At 37.4% G+C, this 23,075-nt stretch overlaps 1 protein-coding gene across 1 annotated transcript; it reads right to left on the reverse strand.

Moving 5' to 3' along the window:
- Positions 1 to 324: 324 nt before the first annotated feature.
- Positions 325 to 14,653, reverse strand: LOC138305784 (probable methyltransferase-like protein 25). Its single transcript, XM_069246052.1, has 10 exons — positions 14,582 to 14,653; positions 13,798 to 14,019; positions 13,544 to 13,562; positions 12,568 to 12,675; positions 10,422 to 11,162; positions 9,022 to 9,151; positions 8,809 to 8,900; positions 5,815 to 5,928; positions 4,943 to 5,016; positions 325 to 2,932 (listed from the first exon to the last, which is right to left on the reverse strand). The coding sequence occupies exons 1-10, from the start codon at positions 14,651 to 14,653 to the stop codon at positions 2,780 to 2,782; spliced, it is 1,725 nt and encodes a 574-aa protein (XP_069102153.1). The 3' UTR covers positions 325 to 2,779.
- Positions 14,654 to 23,075: the final 8,422 nt, after the last annotated feature.

Here is a 23,075-nt window from a genome sequence, read left to right on the forward strand (position 1 = left end):
TTAAAAATAATTTAAAGGTGTCATTGTTATATTTCAAATCAAACTGCAGCTATATAACATTCAACAATCGGAAACTATATCTTCGGTCATCCTGACTACCGTAGTTACCCAACTTAGCAACCATCACCGTTTTTAAAATTGACGTAAAAGTAGACTTATTTATGTAAATATAAAGATTGATCCGTGTTTTGATTGTGTTAAAGGTGGTATGAACACAATGGGATACAGACATATTCTACATGTAGCGCTAACGCGCTCTACATTGAATATGTCTGTATCCCATTGCGTTCATACCACTTTTAACGCAATCAAAACACTGTTCAATCTCTATATGTGGATGGGTGTCAAGGATACATAAACAGTCAAGGTCATTTGTGGAAAAGGTGTCAAGGAAACATAAACAGGTAAGGTCATTTGTGGATAGATGTCAAGGAGACACCAACAGTTTCAGGTCCTATGACGATGGGTGTCATAGAGACACCAACAGTAAAGGTCATTTGTGGATAGGTGTCAAGGAGACACTTACAGTTCAGGTCATATGACGATGGGTGTCATAGAGACATAAACAGTCAAGGTCATATGAGGATATGTGTCAAGGAGACACCAACAGTAAAGGTCATTTGTGGATAGGTGTCAAGGAGACATAAACAGTTAAGGTCATATGTGGATGGTTGTCAAGGAGACATCAACAGTAAAGGTCATATGTGGATAGGTGTCAAGGAGACATAAACAGTCAAGGTCATATGAGGATATGTTTCAAAGAGACATAAACAGTCAAGGTCATATGAGGATAGGTGTCAAGGAGACACCAACAGTTAAGGTCATTTGTGGATAGGTGTCAAGGAGACACCAACAGTCATGGTCATATGAGGATGGTTGTCAAGGTGACACCAACAGCCAAGGTCAAGGATGTCAAGGAGACACCAGCAGTCAAGGTCATATGAAGATGGATGTCAAGGAGATATCAACAGTCAGGGTCATATGAAGATGGGTGTCAAGGAGATATCAACAGTCAGGGTCATATGAAGATGGATGTCAAGGAGATATCAATAGTCAGGGTCATATGAAGATGGGTGTCAAGGACACACCACTACACCATGCTCAAATGGACAATTAGAAGTCAAGTCAACAAAGGCCATTTGAGAATCAATGTCAGGAAGATGTGATTGAAATTTCCATGTGGTTTTATGTTCGGTTTTTATTTGTCATGTGCAGTTGAGCGGTATATCATGAAAGAGCAGTAACAACTGTTTATTGTAATGTTTTATTTGTTATTCACTGAAGACATTATGTTCTATATGCCATCGATACTGTAAACTGAAATTGGCCAATTACAACTGTAACATAGGGAAAAGTTATTAATTAAATTTGTTTCAGCCTATACTATATATCCTCAAAACAGTTCCTTTTGTGTCAGGGCTCTATATTAAAATTCAGAAAAGTTTAAACATTTAAAGTTATGGCCCCTGGACTATGTCATAAGAAAACTGATGGTTCTGTGTGGGACAATAGATGAAACATGTAATTAGAAAAGAATCAAACACTGATACAGTGTATAGCTTTGAAGTTGGGAATTGCCCTCGGTAATCTTCATAGGAAAACTCTGTGATTTGCCAGTTTTTAAATCACCTTTTGTCCGTGGTATGTCTGCCTGTCCGTCTGTCTGTTAACAATTTTTGTTACCACTATTTCTCAGAAAGTGCTAAAGGGATCAAATTTGATACCGGTATGTAGGTTCCCCTAGGACCCTATTTGTGCATTTTGGGACTGATCAGTCAACAAGATGGCCGAATGGTGTCATTTTTGATTTTGGTGGTTGAAGGTTCTTACTGCTATTTCTCAGAAAGTACTAAAAGGATCTCTCTCAAATTTCATATGTAGGTTCCCCTAGGACCCTAGTTGTGCATATTGTATTTTTGGACCGAACGATCAACAAGATGGCAGGCTGCCCGCCATCTCAGATTTTGTTAGTGTAAGTTTGTTACAGCTATTCCTCAAAAGTACTCTCTCAAATGTCATATGTAGATTCTTCCAGGTCCCTAGTTGCGCATATTGCATTTTGGGACTGATCGGTCAACAAGATGGCCGACAGACTGACATCTTGGATTTTGATACTTGAAGTGTGTTACCACTATTTCTAAGGAAGTTCTGAAAGGATTGGTCTAATATACATGTATATCATATGTAGGTTCCCAAGAGACCATTGTTGTGCAAATTGCATATTGGGACTGATCGATCAACAATATTGCCGACCAGCCACCACCTTGGATTTTGATAGCTGAAGGTTGTTACCGCTATTTTTCAGAAAGTACTGAAGGTCTCATTCTCAAACTTCCTATGTAGAGGACCCACATAGGCCCTAGAGTTGCATAATGTATTTTTTGGAGAAATTGGTCAACATAATGGCTGACAGACCGCCATCATGGATTTTGATAGATGAAGTTTGAAAAGCAGATAAAAGATCCCTCTTTTCAATTGTCAGACCTAGATCATTCTTTGGTGGGCGCCAAGATCCCCCTGGGATCTCTTTTTTCCTGTTAAAATGCCTTCAGTTTTACAATGAGATGGTGCAGGGGTGGATATAACAACAGCACTTGTAACCTTTGGAATACCTATTTCCAATTTTTGTTGTTGCTTAGCCAATCTTAAAGAAAGCCAAGCAACAATTACTATCTTAATACATGATGTCCATCTCAAAAGAATGATCCTTGATCAAAATTTTGATGATACTATATACAGAACAAACATACATCAGTAAGTCAATTTTGAACACTAGTCATTATTTCACTGATATCAAAGCCAGGTTCCTAGGGGAGATAACTTCATTAAATATTGGTACAATTTCTGGGGTGAGTCCATTCTCCTTCAAGTGCTGGGCCCTGTCTGTGGTGATGAATACCTCCAATACAGGCTGTAACAGGTACTGCAGTGCCTACAGGGATAGACAGAAAGAATATTTAGTGGTGTGGATAGAGAGAGAGAAGAAAAGAATAGACATTTAGTGGAGAGGATAGAAGGAGGAGAAAAAAAAAAGACATTTAGTGAAGGTGATAGAAGGAGGAGAGAAGAAAAGAATAGACATTTAGTGGAGGTGATGGAAGGAGGAGAGAAGAAGAAATAGACATTTAAAGGAGGTGATGGAAGGAGAATAGAAAAGAAAACAAACATTTAGTGGAGGTGAAAGAAGAAGGAGGGAAGAAAAAAATAGAAATGTAGTGGAGAGGATAGAATGAGATAAGAAAAGAATAGACATTTTGTTTAGGTGATAGAAGGAGGAGAGAAGAAAAGAATAGAAATTTAGTGGAGGTGATAGAAGGAAGAGAGAAGAGAAGTATAGACATTTAAAGGAAGTGATAGAAGGAGAAAAGAAAATAATATACATTTAATGGAGTGAAAGAAAGAGGAGAAAAGAAAAGACATATAGTGGTGGTGATAGAAGGAGGAGAAAAGAAGGAATAAACATTTAGTGGAGAGGAGGATAGAATGAGAGAAGAAGGAATAGACATTTAGTGAGAGAGGAATAGACATAAGGAAGGATAGAAGAGAGAAAAGAATAGACATTTAGTGGAGAGGATAGAATGAGAGAAGAAGGAATAGACATTTAGTGGAGAGGATAGAATGAGAGAAGAAAGGAATAGACATTTAGTGGAGAGGATAGAATGAGAGAAGAAGGAATAGACATTTAGTGGAGAGGATAGAATGAGAGAAGAAGGAATAGACATTTAGTGGAGAGGATAGAATGAGAGACAGAAGGGAATAGACATTTAGCGGTGTAGAGGATACGAATGAGAGAAGAAGGAATAGACATTTAGTGGTGAGAGATAGAATGAGAGAAGAAGGAATAGACATTTAGTGGAGAGGATAGAATGAGAGAAGAAGGAATAGACATTTAGTGGAGAGGATAGAATGAGAGAAGAAGGAATAGACATTTAGTGGAGAGGATAGAATGAGAGAAGAAGGAATAGACATTTAGTGGAGAGGATAGAATGAGAGAAGAAGGAATAAACATTTAGTGGAGAGGATAGAATGAGAGAAGAAAAGAATAGACATTAAGTGGAGAGGAGGATAGAATGAGAGAAGAAAAGAATAGACATTAAGTGGAGAGGAGGATAGAATGAGAGAAGAAAAGAATAGACATTAAGTGGAGAGGAGGATAGAATGAGAGAAGAAAAGAATAGACATTAAGTGGGAGGAGGATAGAATGAGAGAAGAAAAGAATAGACATTAAGTGGAGGTGATATAAGGAGTAGAGAAGAAGAAATAGAAATTAAGTAAGAGAGGATAGAATGAGAGAAGAAAAATAAGAGACATTAAGCGGAGAGGAGGATAGAATGAGAGAAGAAAAGAATAGACATTAAGTGGAGAGGAGGATAGAATGAGAGAAGAAAAGAATAGACATTAAGTGGAGGTGATATATAGGAGTAGAGAAGAAGAAATAGAAATTAAGTAGAGAGGATAGAATGAGAGAAGAAAAGAATAGACATTAAGTGGAGAGGAGGATAGAATGAGAGAAGAAAAGAATAGACATTAAGTGGAGGTGATATAAGAAGAAATAGAAATTAAGTAGAGAAGAGATATAAGGAGTAGAATAGAATTGTTTCTTTGTTTGATTAATTAAAGTCCTATTAACAGCCAGGGTCATGTAAGGACGGCCTCCCATGTATGCGGTGTGTTGCGTGTATGTTGTGTGAGGTGCGTGTTTTGGGAGACTGCGGTATATTTATGTAGTGTCTTCTTGTATAGTGGAACTTTTGCCCTTTTTATAGTGCTATATCACTGAAGCATGCTGCCGAAGACACCAAGCAACACACCCCACCAGAAGGAATAGACATTGAGTGGAGAGGATAAAATGAGAGAAGAAGGAATAGACATTTAGTGGAGAGGATAGAATGAGTGCAGAGGATAGAATGAGAGGGCATCAATAAAACAAACAAGTACTTACAGTGATTGGTTCTATATACTTCATCTTATCTTTGTTTTCCTCGTATAATCTACAAAGCTCTGTTCTGTCTATACCTGTAAAAAACATCAAAAGCCTGCAGTATTCATGTGAGAAATTATGTCTAATAATTATTAGGAAACAACACTTCAGACACTTCAAATAGTGAGTATATTAAAGGCCCACTACCTTTCCGGAGCAAAATTTATAGGTTTCTTAAAAACATTAATAACAAAAGAAAATATATATCGATGGCTTAAGATGAGGTTACAACACCAAACATATGCAAGATTTCCTGTCTAATGTACGATAACAGTGGAGATTTATTTCGCTGTTTTACCGTCTGGCGCAGTGATAGTCAACTACCGCGCGGCATTTAGGACGACGGCGGGAAACATAAAACGACCCGCGTTATGAAAATTAACATTTTATTTATTCTAATTAAACAGTTCTGAAGTGGTGATAAGTGTGCTAGTAAACGTAAAGTTAATAACTTCTGCGACTCTACAAAATTATTGATCTCGTGTTACATTCCTATTTTAAAAGTTAAAAGCCGTTTCGGAAAGATAGTGGCCCTTTAACTGGATCTGCTGCATGGATACTCAGATGAAGGGAGGGGAATGGAAATGTGGAGAAAATCCCCGTTTCATCTGAGTATCACTGATAAGATGGATGAAAAGGATTCTCTGTGATGGAGACCAAACTATAATATAGGGAACTATAATCTATAACCCCAAGCCTCTACAGGTAAACTAATTAAGTGAACAGACTGGAGTGGGATTCATTAAGTCTTTTATTAGGTAAATGTCGTGACTATCTGTTCTAGATTATAGCTTCAGACACATACAGTGGACTGACAAAGTAAAATTCCATACCTGTCTCCTCTCCAGCTTGAAGGCGACCGATGGCCGCATCAACATAAGCAGTGAACGATGTAAAATCAGACTTCCTGGCAATCTTTCGGAACACTTTCTCACAATGTGTCGAGTCTAAAACACAACAAATAATAGTCATTATGATTTTTTTTGGCTAATGGAAATGTTTTGCAGTACTATTGCTTTCCAAGTGAAAATTTGAAATGAAAGGTTTTCACTTATTTTGATAAGACTGGTACAAACAATCTATAAAGACCACACCATGGACAAGGAAAAAGTGTTCTCCATAGCAAATAAATGATTTGTACACACCAAGTAAAATTGTCCCTTTTGGGACCCTAAAAATGATCTTGATAAGCACGTAGACTTTATACAGATTTGGTTTTTATTAGTTTAACGCCCTTTTACAAGCCAGGGTCATTTAAGAATGTGCCAGGTTTGTTGGTGGAGGAAAGCCGGAGAACCCAGAGAAAAACTGCCAACCAGCAGTCAGTTCCTAACAACTGCCCCACATGGGTTTTGAACTTGCAACCCAGAGGTGCAGGCTTGCAGTAATATGTTGGGACATCTTCACCACTTGGCCACCGCGGCCCATATCTTTATACTGAGGAGATCACTAAAAGCATATTTCACTGAAATTACATACACATAAATTTAACTCTTTTTTTGAACAGCATAAAAATAGAAGTTCTACGTGTTCTCTATGGGAGATTGAACCCAGAACCTCTATAGCTACACCAATCAAGGTACTCTAAACAAGAGGCCCCAGAGGGCCATGTATCGCTCACCTGGTGTTGTAATGCCAAATAATTTCTGAATACAGGTTCATTGTTTCTTTTCTGAAGGAATTTTAATATTTACCTCTATTTCCCCTATTGGGCCCCACCTCTCCTACCCCCGGGGGATCAGAGCCAAAATTTATACAAGTTCTGTTCCCCTTCCCCCAAGGATATTTCTGGCCAAATTTGGTTACAATCCATGCAGAACTCTATGAGAAGAAGTGAATTAAATGATTTACCTCTATTTCCCCTATTGGGCCCCACCCCTCCAGCCCCGGGGGATCAGAGCCAAAATTTATACAAGTTCTGTTCTCCTACCCCAAGGATGTTTGTGGCCAAATTTAGTTACAATCCATACAAAACTCTTGGACAATTAAGTAGCAATTTAAAGAATTTTACCTATAATTCCCCTATTGGGCCCTGCCCCTCTGCCCCGGGGACCAGAGCCAAAATTTTTACAAACTCAGTTCTTATTCTCCCAAGGATATTTCTGGCCAAATTTGGTTACATTCCATGCAGAACTCTATGACTAGAAGCGAATTATGGATTTACTCTATTTCCCCTATTGGGCCCCACCCCTCCTGCCCCCAGGGGACCAGAGCAAAAAATTTATACAAGTTCTGTTCCCCTTCCCCCAAGGATGTTTCTGGCCAAAATTTGGTTACAATCCATGCAGAACTCTATGAGGAAGAAGTGATTTAAAGGATTTACCTCTATTTCCCTATTGGGACCCGCCCCTCCTGCCCCCGGGGGGTCTCAGAGCCAAAATTTATACAAGTTCTGTTCCCCTACCCCCATGGATGTTTGTGGCCAAATTTGGTTACAATCCATGTAGAACTCTAGGACAAGTAGCGATTGATAGAATTTACCTCTATTTCCCCTATTGGGCCTGCCCTCCTGCCCCCTGGGGGTCAGAGCCAAAATTTTATACATAGTTCTGTTCTCTGTTGCCCAACGGATGTTTGAGTGGCCAAATTTAGGTTAAAATCCGTAGGAGTAGAAACTCTATTGAGCAGTATGCGATTTAAGCGGGATTTTCCTCTTTTTTATTCCATATTGGGCCACGCCCCGCTGACGTGCCCCGGGGGGTCAGAGCCAAAATGTAGTACAGAGTTCTGTTCTCCCTTCCCCCGAAGTATGTTTTCTTTGTGGCCATAATTTAGTTTAGCACATCGATGTATGTAGAACTCTATGGACTAATTGAGCGAATAGACAATAAAGGATTTACCGTCTTAGATTCCCTATTGGGCCCCCCACCCTACTCAGAACCCGGGGGGCGGCAAGAGGCCAAGTAGATTATATACAAGTATCTGTTCGCCCCTTACCCCCAAGGATGTTTGTGGCCAAATTTTGTTACATTCCATTCAGAACTCTATGACAAGTAGCGATTTAAAGGATTTACCTATATTTCCCCTATTGGGCCCCGCCCCTCTAGCCCCCGGGGGGTCAGAGCCAAAATTTATACAAGTTCTGTTCCCTACCCCCACGGATGTTTGTGGCCCAATTTGGTTACAATCCATGTAGAACTCTAGGACAAGTAGCGATTGATAGAATTTACCTCTATTTCCCCTATTGGGCCCTGCCCCTCCTGCCCCCTGGGGGTCAGAGCCAAAATTTATACAAGTTCTGTTCTCCTTCCCCCACGGATGTTTGTGGCCAAATTTGGTTACAATCCATGTAGAACTCTATGACAAGTAGCGATTTAAAGGATTTACCTCTATTTCCTCATATTGGGCCCCGCCACCTCCTGCCCCGGGGGGTCAGAGCCAAAATTATACAAGTTCTGTTCCCCTTCCCCCCAAGGATGTTTTGTGCCAAATTTTGTTAGAACCCAGAGAAAAACTGCCAACCAGCAGTCAGTTCCTAACAACTGCCCCACATGGGTTTTGAACTTGCAACCCAGAGGTGCAGGGCTTGCGGTAATATGTTAGGACATCTTCACCACTTGGCCACCGCGGCCCATATCTTTATACTGAGGAGATCACTAAAAGCATATTTCACTGAAATAACATACACATAAATTTAACTCTTTTTTGAACAGCATAAAAATAGAAGTTCTACGTGTTCTCTATGGGAGATTGAACCCAGAACCTCTATAGCTACACCAATCAAGGTACTCTGAATAAACCTTTTTTGCTCAAATGATTTTGACCTGTGGATACCTCTATACAAAACAATTTTACTATTTTACATGTAATACATCTAGAAAACTTACTTTTATGTTTATAGAGCTCTAAAATCCCTCGGTATCCCACATTACGTGTGTGGTAATCATGATCTTCAGCTGTCTGCTGACCCCAGCGCCCCCTACAATTTATAAAGCATTAACCATAATTCAAGCATAAGGGTTATGGAAATTATTTGGGAAATGACAAACCTGTTATAATTATTTAAATGAAAACAGTTTCAAGATTGATATTTCTGTTACCTGGTTTCCTGTGCAGCTAATCGTAGGGCGAATGTGCCGAGATTCCACTTCGGATGATCTCCCCTTAATGTGTTGTAGATTTTATTTGCTGTAGCACTGATAGGGAAATTATCCAGAGTTTCTGCCCCAGCTGGTAAAACACACAGAATAATGTTTATTTATCATTTGATATTTTTGAAGCTTACCTTAAAGGCCCATTACCTTTCCGGAGCAAAATATAAAGGTTTCTTAAAAAAACATTAATAACACCAGAAAATGCATACCGATGATCTAAAATAAGGTTAAGACACCAAACATATGCAAGATTGCCTGCGTAATATATGAAAACAGTGGAGAGTCAATTCGCTGTTTTGCCGTCTGGCGCAGTGATAGTCAACTACCGCGCGGTATTTAGGACGATGGCGGGAAACATAATACGACCCGGGTTATGAAAATAAACATTTTATTCATTTTAATCAAATCGTTCAGAAGGTGATGATAAATGTAGTATTAACGGTAAGTTAATAATTTTTAGGACTCGAGATCTACAAAATTATCGATCTTGTTTTACATTCCCATTTTAAAAATTAAAAGCCGTTTCGGAAAGGTAACGGGCCTTTAATATAAACATTCGATTTAAATGTGCTGGCTATTGAAAGAATGATATTTTATCCCCTGAGTACTTTATTACTGTGGATAGAGTAGGAAGGGAAGTATGTCAGGAATTAAGTCACATATTAGCTACCTACAATATCTCTGGTACAAAGTGTTAGTCAAGATAACCTTAAAACTTATATTTGAATAGTTTCCATTTGTAGGAAATAACCTTTACCGTATTCACCACCATTAGTGTCCTTCCCCCTTTAAGTGCCCCTCCCCTTTTATAGAGAAGAGTTGAAGTTGTAAAAATGCCCCTTTTCCATTGATTTAATGATGTTTTACAACATGTGATGCCTCTAACATCAGCATTGCATCACATATTACATGAACTTGCGAGCCTTTTACATGTGAATCACAACATGAACATAATAATGGGTCTCACAGGATAAAAGGCATATGCATGTTTACTGTAACAGATTTATGTACCATGAGTACAGAAAGATTTAAAAGATGTCAGACTTTTTACGTCCTTCATCCACAACTTACATTTTGGTTAATTTATAAGCGCCCCTCTTTGTTACAATTTTTTAAGTGCCCTGGGTGCTAATCACGAGGAATACGGTAGCTAAGCTAGGTGTATTAGAAATTGCCTACACAAACATTACACATGTAACTACATAGTTTGCATGTACAGCAAAATTTTTGTTTTCTGGTTTTTTTTCTCTCCAAAAGTCTTAAACAATAGTTCCTCCCTGCCTGTCATTGTGATAGAACATATTGATAATGTAAATGAAAGTATAGCTAGAATATGTTTAACTGACCTTTGACCTTCATCCTATGGTAACAGCAGCTGACACAACACAGCCCCCTGATGAAGTCCAGCCTCCTGAAATATTCCATCATCGTTGGGGTGAGATCACCACAACAGTGTAGACCAATCATTAGAGCCCAAGGTAAGGTCAAGGTCATTGGCTTCTCAGGCTTTGTCAAGGTCAACTGTGAATCTAGCACCATGTCATTACTACATGGAGATCTAAAATTATCACTGAAATCTGAGGAATGTTTTAAAAGATCAGTTTTAGCTACATCCCTAGATTTTTGACAAGATTCACCAGCATCTTGAACTTGTTCATGTTGTTTTAATGTTAAACTATCAAGTTCATTATCACAGGAATCACATCTATCACATTGTGTAGACATCGTCATGGTTACATTTCTTTCCTCTTGATTAAGTAATTCACATTCCTGACGAGTCTTTAATTTCTCTGATGAAACACCATTCATACACTCTTCAACATTGTCTTGATCTGAAAATGCTTGTGTTGGGGGTTGTCTCAAAACCAAATTTTCATAATATGAACCTTGACCTTCCACAGGTGAGGAACTACATGTTTGACTAGATTCCCTTTGTTGTTTAAGATGCATTTCCTTCATTTTGTTATCTATAGCATTGCCCTGATTGCATTGTTGACAAGTATTTGAAACCAGTTCTGAAAATTTGTCCATATTTTCTTGACCTTTTTCCAACTCAAATGTGACATTCTGTATTCCATTATGGTGATCTGTTTAAAGAAAAAGTTCAAAAATTAGAGTTTTGTTGCATATTCAACAAACGTTTGCTTTGTGTACATTTTTGTACAAAATGTCTGTTATCTTCATGTAATCATAAACAGTAAATGTAAATATTTTTGCGAGTGTTTAATTTCACAATAAGCATGGTCAAAGATTTCGCTTTTCGTCTGTGGTCCATCGTCCGTCCTTTCGTCCGTCCATCCTTCCGTCCTTCAGTCCGTTAACAATTCTTGTTACCGCTATTTCTCAGAAAGTACTGATGGGATCTTTCTCAAATTTCATATGAAGGTTCTAGGCTCTAGTTGTGCATATTGGATTTTGACAATTAAAGTTTGTTACCGCCATTTCTCAAAATGTACTGAAGGGAGCTGTCTAAAATTTCATTTACATGGTCCCCTAGGTCCATGGTTATGCATATTCCATTTTGGTACTGATCTGTGAACAAGATAGCTGACAAGAAGCTATCTTGGATTTTGAAAATTGAAGTTTGTTACCGCTATTTCTCAGAAAGTGCTGAAGGGATCTGTGTCAAATTACATGTGAAGGTTCCCCTAGGGGTCTAGTTGTGCATATCGCGTTTTTGAACCGAACGGTGAACAAAATGGCAGCCATCTTAGATTTTGACAATTGAAGCTTGTTATCACTATTTCTCAGAAAGTACTTAAGGGATCTCGCTGTCTCAAATTTCATGTGCAGGTTCCCCTAGCTCCCTGGTTATGCATATAGCATTTTGGTACTGATCAATGAACAAGATGGCTGACAGGCTGCCATCTTTGATTTTGATAGTGGAAGCTTGTTCCCACTTTTTCTCAGAAAGTACTTTTATATGTAAGCTCCCCTAGGGGTCTAATTGTGCATATTGGATATTCGGACTGATCTTTCGAAAAGATGGCCCACCGGTAGCCATCTTGTTTTTTGATAATTGAAGTTTGTTACTGTTATATATCTCAGAAAGTACTTAAAAGATCTTTCTCAAATTTGATATGTAGTAATATGTAGTAAAAGTTAGAAAAGCAGAAAAAAGATTCCTCTTTCCTTAGTCAGACATAGATCATTCTTTGGTGGGTGCCAAGATCCCTCTGGGATCTTTTGTTATTAATTTCACAGTAAATACACCAATCCTCTTAACTTCTTTGCAACGAAGTTTCATATATATAACAAATACTGTGGGCAGGGAAAATTTTCACACTATAATGTCCTTCGTGTAATTATGCACTTTGCATAAATTTCAATGTTACTTGAATTGTGGAGGTCTTGTGGTAATATGTCGGGACATCTCGGCCAGTAAATTCTACAGTAACTTCAGGGCTATCTTTACTTGATCCATCATTCATATTTTCTTAAACTGTTCAAAATATAATTGGATATATTGTGATAGCAGTAAATCTGTCATACCTGTAGAGTGGACCCTTCTCTCAGCCCCTGAGGTGTGACATTGTTTACATTCCACACCCCAATAATGTGATAGCCGAAGTGTTTCTGTAGTAGTTGACCAAGGTAGCCCTGAAATATACAGATATTAAGAAAAATTGCCAATCTCATTAAAATACAGATGTTAATTATTATTGCACTGTTTCATTTTATATAATTAGTGGATCAGACTCTAGTTTCTCCAAACAATGATGCAGACTTAAGATAATACTTCTTTTCTGCTGATGTAACTTATGTGAAAAAAAATGACTTAGGTAAGTTTGTTTCGAGTAATCAGGTCCTGACAACATCCCTTTAAGGGTCATGTTCTGGTGACCTTTTAAATCAACCAATCAAATTCCTACCTCCAAATTGTTTTGACGGGGACAAAATAGTATGAAAGTGCTGTCAGTCATTTTGACAGAAGAACACAACAAGCTATCAGAGTAGGAAATAATAACATGATTCATAATGATAGGTTTTGCAGAAAAATTGCGTAGAAAATGGTAATCTTGAGCGCTATTTCCACTTGAATACCCACATAACAGGGGGATGGATATGCATGAACAGATACAAATTTTGCTTTCAGTTGATCTAGCCTTACAAATGAAGTGCGGTGAGTATAAAGGTCACCAGATTGTCAAATCCTCTATGGAATAGAGTGGTAATAAGGACCAGAGAGAAAATCTGCTAAACATAGACATTTGGAGCGTTTGAAGATTCATAAACACAATAAAGTACTGCTATCTGATGAGAAAATGATCTAAATTCAAATCTACTTTTCTCCTTGTATCAAGGGGAGATAACTAAAATATTCTTTTTCTTTTCAACAGTAGTTATTGTCACAAATGTGGTAATATTTATACCTTAAATTATGGATCACTGATATTGAAATGAAAAATAATAACACAAATAAAATATATCTAACACAGCCTCATTTTTGGCAACTAAAGAATCATACCCATCAGGTTGAGATTCCCCTGTCTCAAAGGATAGAGAAAGATTCTATTACTCTTTCATATGTGGATATGGAGGACAGGGATATTCTACCCTTAGTATCACAAAATGTTGTAAAACCCTCAGCAAAAAGCCTTAGGTTTTATTACAATTCAGATTTTACTACATTTTGTGATCCCTGAGTAGTATATCCATATCCTTCATATACACATGTGAAAGAGTCTTATAATAATTCATATAAACACAAACAAAACATACCAGCCCTGAACCAATGTCTAGTATCACATCACAACCTGATCTCTGTGCCACGTCATGCACGACTGACGACATCAAGGCCACCTCATGTTGTTTCTTTGGGGTCATGCCTCGTCGCATTTCTGGGTCAATGCTTAGGGTTGTTGTCCTTTTACTTGGTGACCTTGGCAGTGATAAGGTCAAGGCCATCTTGATGAAATCTTTCAGAGAATCTGGCCATTCATCCTAAAAATTGATTATACAATGTAATCATAAAACATACTATATACTACCTGGGCCATTTTCGATTATACAGTTTGACTGGTTGGACTGCCTTAGTGACCACCTCTGTATAAATATCAACTGCTTAAGAAGACCACTTTCTTATGGACTCAAATGACCAATTCCCAAAAATAACATACCTGTGTATAAAAACCACCTGTCGACAAAGACAAGTTTCCCTTTTGCTATCAGGTGGTCTTTATGGACAGGTTTAACTGTACTTATATTAGATTTACAAAATGTACATACACAGGATTCTGTAAATATCATAAATAACTATCAATATAAAAGTACCTTTTATATATATAAGACATACTGTATTTTACCTACTAAGCATCCAATCTGCTAAGTTGGGTAACTACAGTAGTCAGGATGACCGAAGATATAGTTCCGATTGTTGAATATTATAGCTGTAGTTTGATTTGAAATATAACAATGACACCTTTCAATTATTTTTAAAATATGTTGTTTTTTTCAAATTGATAATATATCAATAATGTGCATTTCAAATAAAAATTGAGATAACCGAGGCGGAAAGACTACTGGTATGTATCGTTGTCAGGGTAGTGATGCGGTCCAAAGTGGAGCGAGCCGCCATATTTGATTTTCAACCGAGGAAAGTTACTGTGCTATCGCCTATTGATGGTATGACCGTTGAGCTGCTGAATGTTTGTCATGTATATATCGGTCTACGAACGCGATATAGACTAAATTCTTTATAGTCATGACTTTTATTTTATTGTACGGAGGAAAGACAAGTGTTTGCATGGCGTGTGTAGGCCTATTTTGAATGCAAAGAAGGGGGTAAAGCTGATGATACTGTTGCGGATAGGGTACTACCTGTAATGTTTTTCTTCTTCTGGAAACCTGTACATGACCTGTTAACCTATTATTCCCTTAGACGATCCCAGAATTGTTCGCCGACAATCAGATGTTCTGTATATTTAGGTGATGTGAGTGACCGTACACACATACTGACGTAACTACTGTATGGAATTCCCCCCAATATTACCGAGGAAAGCCCGGTTGTAGCCCAGACCAGCGAATCATTTTGTTGTTTATTACCGTTACAATGCTTGAACACATCTTTTGTTTTGATGTCAAATACATATATTTAATTGGATCTAATAGAAACTCTTTATTGTTATTTTGAAATCCGTCAACTTATGACGCAAAATCTTATCGAAGCGTGAACCAGAAGTAGTCCGAACCTGCACTGCATTTGTATTCATACGTCATTGCAATTACGCTAATTTGAACGCAACTCCCCTCCCATTGACTATATAGGGGCATATCTAAATATTTATATATAATTTGGTCCACTTCTTAGAATGGTTGCATTAATATTTATGATTAATTGACGCTTTTCCTCTAGGCCTTCCAGGTTAATTTTCTCTATCTCTGAAATCTGGCACATCTTTAAATGACCATGCATATACTCTAGCTGTTTATAGAATTTTGAAATCATTAAGTTTCTACAATCAAGTGTGACTGTAGATACTGTTGTATCGGAAAAGATATCACCTTCTGACTAACTTTCAGAAGGTGATATATTTTCCACTACAACAGTATATGTAGCTAGTGTGACTGTATCCAGGTTTTAATGATTACCTTGACATCTCCAAATGGCAACCTGTTGAGATCGTCTGTTGACAGTGCTAGTAGTACTCCTAACCACTGAAATAAGAAATGAAAACGTAATCATTAAAATGACAACATTGTGACCGAATGAATTTGAATAGATCTATTGACAGGACTGGGTCGATCATCGAAGATCAGTAGGGATGGGTATCGCGAAAAATTTTGTATCGCGATATATCACGATACATCATAAGTGTATTATGATACGTATCATGATATTTTGGTATTATTTTTGTAGAATAAGAATTGCATGGTTTTTTCTGTCAATCACCTAAAAAGAGTATGAAATAAATGTTTTGTCAATATATCGCTTTTATTCTTGTTTTTATCTAAAAAAAAATGCGAGATAATGTCTGTGTTACTTCCGCTCGATGTTTTGCAAACACTTACTACTGGACGGGACTCAGTAGCTGGGTGATGGCGACGCAAGTGAGTCGTCAGGTTCCTTGTTCCGCCACTACATTTAACGATTGCCGTACACAATCGACATCAAGCGATGCTTTACTCGCTATTTATTTCCCCTTTACGTACTATAAGGCCAAAATGCTGCCATACAACCGCTTTTGCTTGGGATTTTTTACGAGGTTATCATTCGTGCCTATGAAGGTCGCCATTTTGAAACGTTACTAAGCACAAGATCAATCATAATCTACGTATAATAACATCCCAAAAATCCATCTTAACCTATACATTTACATCCCAAAAATCCATCTTAACCTATACATTTGTCTGAAATGTTGTTAAAATATATATTTCAGTTTTAATTTTTATACAAATTCTCATTTTAAAAAATATTTCCCGTCAAAAACGAAATTTTCACGGAAATATACGGAAAATCCCCGAATGATTCCGAGTGAACCGATACGACTAAATCGTACCGCGATACGTATCGTTTTCAAATTGAACCTGGATATATCGGTATACCGATAATACCGCGCGATCACTAGTGATCAGGTACATGTAGCTTAGTCGAATCCTGGTCTAGCTGCTTCATTTTCTCCTCTCCTGTTACAGAATTGGCACACAACTAAATAACCTTCTTTGTTGGTGTTTGGAAGGGTCCGATATGTCTTTGAGGGCGAAGACTTCGAGAAAGTACGGAGTAGTGTAGCGGAATTGGACTGGGTCAATCATCACTGACCAGGTAGTTCAATCAGTAGAGCACTACGGTAGTGTTCGGAGGGTCCCGGGTTCAAATCCCTGTCTGGCCGCTAAATTCTCTCCACTCCTGTTAACGTTACATATCTGTATATACATATATATGTCTCTGATCTTAAAGATGCTCCACCGCCGACAGAGTATAAATGATATTCATTATTTGAACAATAATTAGTGTTTAATCGTGTATACATAAGTCTAATTAACACAAAAAATAATATAAAATAATTTATTTTGCCTTTGGGTCATGAGCAATCAGTACTTCATTCCATATAGGATATAGTGCCACGGAATTTGTTTGGGATGCAATTAATTATTTTTTATATTTTTGATTTGAAGTAAAATTAGAAGCTCAAACTTTTCAATGGCGGTAATGGCGGAAAGTAAGTAACTTTTGTAACTGAATAAAAATACTAAATCGTCTACTGCTGTTTTTGAAAATGAAAAAATTCCGTTTGTCAGCGGTGGAGCATCTTTAACTTTAATATCGATGAATACTGTATGTATAAGTAGAAATACCTCGATATTTGTGTTTTACCTTGATATGAACTTACTTCTCTCGGAATATTTTCCCAGACTCTGTCCACGAAGAATTTTGTCAACTGAAAGTCATAAATCCAGTGATACTTCTCCAGAAATTTCAAGACTGTATCGTGGCTGTAGTTTTCCATGTTTTGATTTTCTATCCTACAAAAGTGCGAAGTCATATGAACATCGTAAAAGTGATCCCATGACTTCTATAAGCCGACCAGATCTACATAAACTTGTTGACATGCCATCGAATCTACAGTAAAACTAGTTTGTCCGACACCTCTTCAAAACGGCCGGCGAACGGGAAGCAGAAGAAAACTTACAAGCGTCTAATTGATGATGACAACATAGACTAATTTATGAAATGGAGACGGGTATTTTTATTCCGGAAAATGTGATGTGTTTAAATTAACGCTCGTGCCACTCCCGCCCCGATCCCCGTACCATGAATGTCTGTTTATTCCCTATTTCTCAGCAATAAAACAAGTTACAATGATAACAATGATAGAAGAAACTCTTTAAATGTATACCCTCAACAATGTAACACTGCAAAGAGAAAAAAACAGTTTTTCACTACTTACTGCAGCGGTGTGGATGCTAAGAACTTAAATTGTTTTAAAAATGAACTGGATAAACGTTAGAAAATATTGATTTATTTTGTGAATTCAAGGCTAATTGAAGTGATATTAAAATCAATAACTGTTATCATTAAAGTATGTACTGAGTCTAGTGTAGAGGATATATATTCCTGTACCAGAAATCTATCAATAAATATGACTAAATATAACTTTGGTACGGTAACAGTTTGAATTAAATTTTTGTGAAATATATTAATTTCATTATAGGGCTCTTCTCTGTCATCATTGCGTACACATTATTGAATTAGGTTTTCAATCAGGGCTGTAACCACTTATTCAAATCTCTGCTTTGATGGATAAAAGATATTTTTAAGGCTTCTCATGCTTTTTTTTTGCTTTTTTTTTATTTTTTTTTTTATTTTTTTTTTGTTTCATTCTGGCAAACCTCGGTCGATTCCATGTTACTAAGATTGAATTATCTATTAATTATACATATATATAGAAAAAGAGGATGTTACATGAGTGGTTATGTAAGGCAAAAAAAAAAGTCTGTTTAGTGTCACATTCGCAAAAATATAGGGTCGGTAGGTCGGGATATTTTTTTGTGTGTGTTTTTGTTTGTGTCTTTCACTGTAAAATAATGGCCGGATTCGGAGTCTGAGATCGAAATAGCGACTTTTAATATTTTTGTTTTCGTAGAAAAGTGGAAAAAAATTATGGTCGGGGTAAAAAATGAGGGCCGGTCCGGTAACCCTAAACAGACATAATTGTTTTGGCCTAATATGAAATTAATTTATCAAACGAGTTTAATAATTATTCATATAAAATCATTTAAATTTCATATTACACAGTCACGATTGTAAGATTCTATATATATCACATTACATAACTTTTAAATTTGTTAAAGGCCCACTACCTTCCAGGAGTTCTTTTAAAGATTATAACATCAGAAAGTATATACCGATGTATGGTGGCATAGTTGCCGACTTACGACTTAATGATGTCGACATAATTAAGGCATTATGTCGACATCATATAGGAAGATGTCGACATAAACAGAAGAATATGTCGACTTGCCACATGTACCTGCCTACACAATGATTCCAAGATAATTATGTAGAAAGTCGGTAACTCGGCTATTAATAGTGTTTATGCTCGGGTGTGACACCGACTTGTCAGTTATTGATGTCGACATCTAATACTATATTAAAAGAATGAATGAAAAATGAAAAATGCAAAACAATGATATTTAGGTCACCTGATGAGACGAAGTCTCAGGTGACCTATTCTAATCGCCTTTTGTCCGTCGTCGTGCGTCGTATGGCGATAAACAATTTACTTTTTCAACTTCCTCTCCAAAACTACTGAACCAAATTTGTTGAAATTTGGCAGAAACCTTCCTTAGTCAAAGGTCAACCAAAATTGTGAATTATATGGTCCCTGCCCCCCATGGGCCTGAGGGGTGGGGCCAAAAGGGGTCAAATAGGCTAAAACTTCAAAAATCTTCTTCTGAAATTCCAGAAATGGTAGAATCAAATACTCTTCATAGAATAAAAGGTCTTGAGGTCCTTTTCAAAAATTGTGAATTATATGACCCTGGGGACTCGCGTTCTCCCCTGGGGAGGGGGTCAAGTTTACAATAGTTTATACAGGGAAAAGACATTTTTGAGCATTATTTGGTCATTTGTAATAGGAAATAAGTCAAATGTTGTCAGAATTATCAGTATGAGAAGGCCATTGAATCCTATTAACAATTTTTCCACGACTGACCCAAGGAGCCTGAGAGGTGATGCCAAAAGGGGTCAAATAGGCTAAAACTTCAAAAATCTTCTTCTGAAATTCCAGAAATGGCAGAATCAAATACTCTTCATAGATTGAAAGGTCTTGAGGTCCTTTACAAAAATTGTGAATTATATGACCCTGGGGTCTCACGTTCCCCCCTGGGCAGGGGGTCAAGTTTACTATAGTTTATATAGGGAAAACACATTTTTGAGCATTATTTGGTCATGTGTAATAGGAAATGAGTCAAACTTTGTTAAAATTATTAGCCTGAGATAGTATTTTAACATCATATCCATATTGGTCCTGGCCGACCCCCAGGGGCCAGAGGGTGGGGCCAAAATTGGTCAAAATGGCTAAAATTTCAAAAGTCTCCTTCTGAATTTACAAATTTGATGGAACCAAATACATTGTACTCTTCATAGATTGGAAGGTCTTTTTTTGAGGCCCTTTACAAAAATTGTGAATTTCATGGCCCTGCCATCTCAGACTTTCCCCTGATTAGGGGTCAAATCTATTTTAATTGATATTGGAAAAACACATTTATGAGCATTATTAGCTTAATTTTCAATAGGTCAAACTTGGTTAGAATTATTACCCTGTGGTAGCATTTTAGCATCATATCCATATTGGTCCTGGACAACATCCAGGGGTAGATGGGCGGGGCCAAAAGGGGTCAAAATGACTAAAATAAGAAAAAAAAATCTTCTGAATTCACAGATTTGATGGGACCAGATAATCTTCATAGATTGAAAAGTCAGTTATAAAATCACTGACTGGTTTCAAGGGCCTGATGGGCAAATATATAGTGTTTTTGTGTCTTTGTTTCATTCTGTATCCGAACTCAGGTGACCGCTAAGGCCCATGGGCCTCTTGTTTCATGTTTTATTTTCTTGCGAATCACGAAAAATACCAATTACGTAATTTAAAAGCCATATAGGTCACAGGTACACAATAAACATTGGAAAACCAGCTTTACTTGTTAACTTGCCCTGTCCATATATATATACATAAATATTTACATCCCTCGATATACTTATATAAAGGCACAGCGAGTTTTTGTTACGGTCTTAATGGCCAGAGATTCAACCTTTGGGCTAAAAATCCTCCCGGGAGGAGGTTTTAAACTCCAAACTCGGGATACAACTGAATATAATTTTTGTAGTAAAAACACGCGTTCTTTGTAGTCAAACGTAGTAAAAAAAGTCACGTGCTTATACTTCATTCATGCCATTGGCCGGAGTATACGATTGTATTATGGGTAACTAGTGATCACGTGATTGTGTGTTTACTTCCAAATATGGTGACAGTTTGCTTGCCATTTCTTCGGGAAAATTGATCTATTTGAAAATATTTAAACTCCAAAATGTTATTAATATTGCATGTATATCATTTTGACTTGCACATATGTACTGTTTTACTATAAATAATGAACTGAAATGAGTTATAAAACTGCCATTTCCTCGTTTTGTAAATAAATGATATAATGCGATTTGACCAATTCAATAGGTCTAACCGTCTAATCTAGGATCAGCGAAGATCGGCTACTCCCGGCTAAATTCGTAGAATTCTAAATTTATATTTATATACATAATTACCTGCTTTAGGTTTTAGAACAGATACATATAACACATTATATATTTGTGTATACTAAATATATACCAGGTCCGAGAAATCACTCTTTTTGGAAGTAAACACACACTCATGTGATCACTAGTTACCCATATTACAATTCCATATTTATTTCGACCAATGGCATGAATGAGGTATAAGCACGTGACTTGTTTTACTACGTTTGACTACAAAGAACGCGTGTTTGTACCATTATTGAGAAAATCCCCCGCGGATCGTGGTTTCATTTCCACCATTTGAAATTGCTAAGCAATACAATCACATAATTGTTTATTTTCCATATTCTTTCCAAACAAATGGTTAAGCTTCCGCGTAGCGCACTTAGCTTTTTGGGAATCTAATATATGTGTACACATACATATGTACTAAGGACAATGATGTGCATGCGCGGGCTTATGTGCTTACATGGCAGCTTCCCGCCTGGTAAATTGGGACTTAGGACCTAACTCATTATGCTTCGGTAGGTTCCGTACGAAAATGTATCATTTTGTTTGTCAGAAATACTCTTCATACCTGGCCCTGGGGTCTCGGAATTTCCCCTAGGGGATAGGGTCTTTACCATAGTTTATATAGGGAAACATATTTATGGGCATTATTTGCTCAATTTCCATAAGAAATGTAACAGATGTAATGGAATCAAATACTCTTTTATAGATTAAAAGGTTAAATTGATACCTCATCACTGACTGATTCCATGGGCTTTAAAGGCCAAAATATGGTGCTTATATACAGTGTATGTCTTTGTTTCATTCTGTATCCGAACACAAATTCTCGCGTATTCGGCGCTCGCAAAATCATCAAAATACATCGTAAAAAATTACCTCGGCCATTCTAAATCGTAATATTTTTCCGGAGGGGGGGACCCCCGGACCCCCAAACACCAAAATCTCAACCCTTCGACGCTCGCACGCCATTTTGCTTTTTGCTTATTTATTAATTTCCTGTTAACATCGCCACTGTCTATATGTAATGATTTATGAGAAAAACTTAAAGGTATATATGGTTGCGTGTTGAATTAATCTCCTCGTGTAGGAATGAAGTCTCAAGTGACCTATTGCAATTGTCTTTTGGCCGGCATCATCCAGTGTCTGTTGTAAACAATTTACAATCTTCTTAATAACCAAGAACCTCATACATGGACATGATATTGGGCCATAGCATGCTGGGATGAAGGGATACAAAGTTTGTTCAAATCAATGATCTTGACCTATGTGCCAAGTCACAGGGCTGAGACACATATATTTGTTTGTTTAAAAGCAAAACATTATTTATAACTGTGCATATCGGAATTCAGGCGACTGTTAGACATATATATCCTTATTGCCTTCTGCTCATTCTCAACTCTCATCCGTTAGTAAACAATTCAAATTCTAACAAACTTCTTCTCCACAACATGGTTTTTCTCACTTTACAGCGAGTACAAAACAGCAACAATAAAATTACAATCATGAATATTTTGTATAATTCTTGTACACATCCACGTCTATAGAGACAGTGGCGACGCTGGCAGGAAATTAATGAATATGCAAAATGGCCTGCGAGCGTCGAAGGGGCGAGATTTTGGTGTTTCGGGGTTCGAGGATCTCACCTGGAAAAATATTACGATTTAGGGGGGGGGGGATGAGTTTTACGATGTTATTTTGATGATTTTGCGAGCGCCGAATGCGCGACATTTTGGTGTTAGGGGGATCTGGGGGTCTC

The sequence above is a fragment of the Argopecten irradians genome, chromosome 13 (assembly GCF_041381155.1).
Source record: "Argopecten irradians isolate NY chromosome 13, Ai_NY, whole genome shotgun sequence".
In the NCBI taxonomy this organism is placed as follows: domain Eukaryota; kingdom Metazoa; phylum Mollusca; class Bivalvia; order Pectinida; family Pectinidae; genus Argopecten; species Argopecten irradians.

Coding starts and splice junctions, on each gene's coding strand:
- LOC138305784 (XM_069246052.1), bottom strand. CDS start 14,653: ATGGCGGCTCGCTCCACTTTGGACCGCATCACTACCCTGACAACGATA. Junction 11,163..12,567: donor GAGAAGGGTCCACTCTACAG/GTATGACAGATT, acceptor TTCTTTAAACAG/ATCACCATAATGGAATACAG. Junction 8,901..9,021: donor TTAGCTGCACAGGAAACCAG/GTAACAGAAATA, acceptor TATAAATTGTAG/GGGGCGCTGGGGTCAGCAGA.